The sequence below is a fragment of the Poecilia formosa genome, unplaced genomic scaffold (assembly GCF_000485575.1).
Source record: "Poecilia formosa unplaced genomic scaffold, Poecilia_formosa-5.1.2 Scaffold926, whole genome shotgun sequence".
NCBI classification, from domain to species: domain Eukaryota; kingdom Metazoa; phylum Chordata; class Actinopteri; order Cyprinodontiformes; family Poeciliidae; genus Poecilia; species Poecilia formosa.
The window spans coordinates 18,446-20,800 of record NW_006800865.1 but is presented as its reverse complement, the minus strand read 5'-3'; the positions used below and the strand labels follow the sequence as shown (position 1 = coordinate 20,800).

General features: G+C 43.7%; 1 protein-coding gene across 1 annotated transcript in view; it reads left to right on the top strand.

Moving 5' to 3' along the window:
• The window catches only part of grid2ipb (glutamate receptor, ionotropic, delta 2 (Grid2) interacting protein, b), a 27,751-nt gene that overhangs the window by 9,318 nt on the left and 16,078 nt on the right, over positions 1–2,355 (top strand). The window contains exon 6 of the mRNA XM_016667155.1: positions 436–586. Coding sequence (XP_016522641.1) covers positions 436–586 — 151 coding nt within the window. The remainder of the gene's footprint in view (positions 1–435; positions 587–2,355) is intronic.

Sequence of the window (2,355 nt, the reverse complement as noted above, 5' to 3'; positions counted from 1 at the left end):
GCTTAACTTAACTAGACATAACTAGACTAGATTAGACTTAACTAAACTGAACTAGACTAAACTAGACTTAACTAAACTAGACTAGACTTAACTTAACTAGACATAACTAGACTAGATTAGACTTAACTAAACTGAACTTAACTAAACTAGACTTAACTTAACTAGACTAGACTTAACTTAACTAGACATAACTAAACTGGAGGAGTTTTTAGAAAAAACGTTTTTTCATCTTTAATCCAAATTGTTTTTTTATTTTGTGTCATTTCTGATTCTCCTGTTTTAGTCTGTAAATCCAGGTAACGATTAATCTGTTACTGGATTAATTGGTGATTATTCCAGTAAGGGGTTAATGGTTCCAGGCCCGGCTACATGCCGGTACCAGCGGCCCGGTTCTGCAGCCGGTCCGCCGGTACCAGCTGATGTCTCCGTCTGCAGGGTGATCCGAGTCTACAGAGGGAAGAAGAGCTTCGGCTTCACGCTGCGAGGCCACGCCCCCGTCTGCATCGACGCCGTCATCCCAGGTACCGCTTCCAACTCAGCATCCGGGTCGGATCAGAACCCAGGTGGGATCAGAACAGGTTGGTTCTGACCAGATCGGTTCTGACCAGATCGGATCAGACCATGTCGCAGGAAGTGGGTGTGTCTGACTCAGCCAATGAGAAGAGAGGAAACAGTCGGCTCCTGTCATCTGCTAAAGGCCACACAGATGCATGATGGGAACTTGCCTTAACGCTTGGTGCTTTAATGTGACGACCAACAGGAAGTGGAGCTCTGTCTTCCTGGAATATGATCCGAGTTTTAATCTGCAGTTTGTAACTTTTATAAAATATTTGTACTTATTTATTGAACTGCCTCCATGTTGTTGACACAGATAATCTGTGAACACACGGATCTCCTCCAGACCCTCCCTGACCTGCTGCTGTCTGAAGAAATGCACCAACAACAACCAATCCCAGCCGGAGGCGGGGCTTAGCGCTGTTAATCATGTTACAGACTTGCTGCTAAATGTTACTGTTACAGGAAAACCATTTATCCACCATCGTCTGTGTCTATGCTAACTAGCCCTAGCATTCACGATATGCTATGCTAGCTGAGATTGCGCTAAGCCCTGCCCCTGGCTCTGATTGGTTGTTTCCAGTCTTTTCACAGATTATCTGTCTCATAACAAACCGGCCCAACATGGAGGCAGTTTGAATAAATATGTAAAAACATTTATTTTTATGGAAGTTACTCAGTTTACCTCCAGCATCACCTGTGGAGGGAAGTGAACAAAACGAAACGCTGAGCGGGGGAAAACTGTCAGTCAGCTGTAATCTGAACACAAGGAGCAACACGGTGGTGGCAGCATCATGCTGGGAGCTGAATCAGGACAATCCTGGAGAAAAACCTGTTAAAGGCTGAAGAAGAGCTGAGACAATCAGCCTGACTTAATGAGTTAGAATGGCCTAGTCCAAGTCCAGACTTAACTACCCTTAAGAATCTGTGGCAGGACTTAAAAACAGAGAAGGATTTCAGTCTGTAGATGTTGAAAGCTGCAGCTTCAGCACAGTTCTGACTCAGCCAGTCTGAGTAGAGAAATATGCCACACTTTTCAGATTTTATTTGTTGAATTTCCCCTGCCTGCTCCAACTGCACTTTGTGTTGGTTGGACTAATAAAAACACATCGAAGAAAAGCTGAGAAGAAACTTCCAGGTTTTAGGTGAGGATGGAGAACGGGCAGAAGAAATGGAAGAATAGATTCCTTTAGGTGCGTTCGCTTGTTTTCCCTTTTTAGCTTGTTTTCCCTTTTTAGCTTGTTTTCCCTTTTTTCTTTAGTATTTTCACTTGTTTTTGGCTGAGATATTTTAACATGAGACTGAAGTCGTTAATTTAATCCCATTAGATTAATAACGATCCTTTATATGCTGGTGAAGACGAGCCACGAAGAATAGACAGCAGAATTAGAGCCGCAGTCAGTTCGCTGACAGATCAGGAAGTGGCGGCTCTCTGACCGCGGCGCCGTTCGTTACCCAGCACCATTTAACATGCAGCTCATCTGATCTGTGACGAGGCCGGAGCTTCGTAGGCCGGAGGGTTTACTGTGTCTCTGGACCCTCAGAGCCACATAAAGACGGCTCCAAAGTCGGCCTTCTTTCAGCTGAGAACAGAGACAAATGTCTCGACGTCAGAAACTCGTCCAGATGTTTATCGATTACTGCTTTCAGCTTCTAGGCACCACAAATCTGGAACAAACTTCTGGATAAGATCTGAAACACTGAGGTTCTTTAAATCCAGACTAAAATCATGTTTAGTTGCTTTGGAAAGGTAATAAATTGAATATTGATCAAAAATGTTTGATGATTTTGATCGCATAT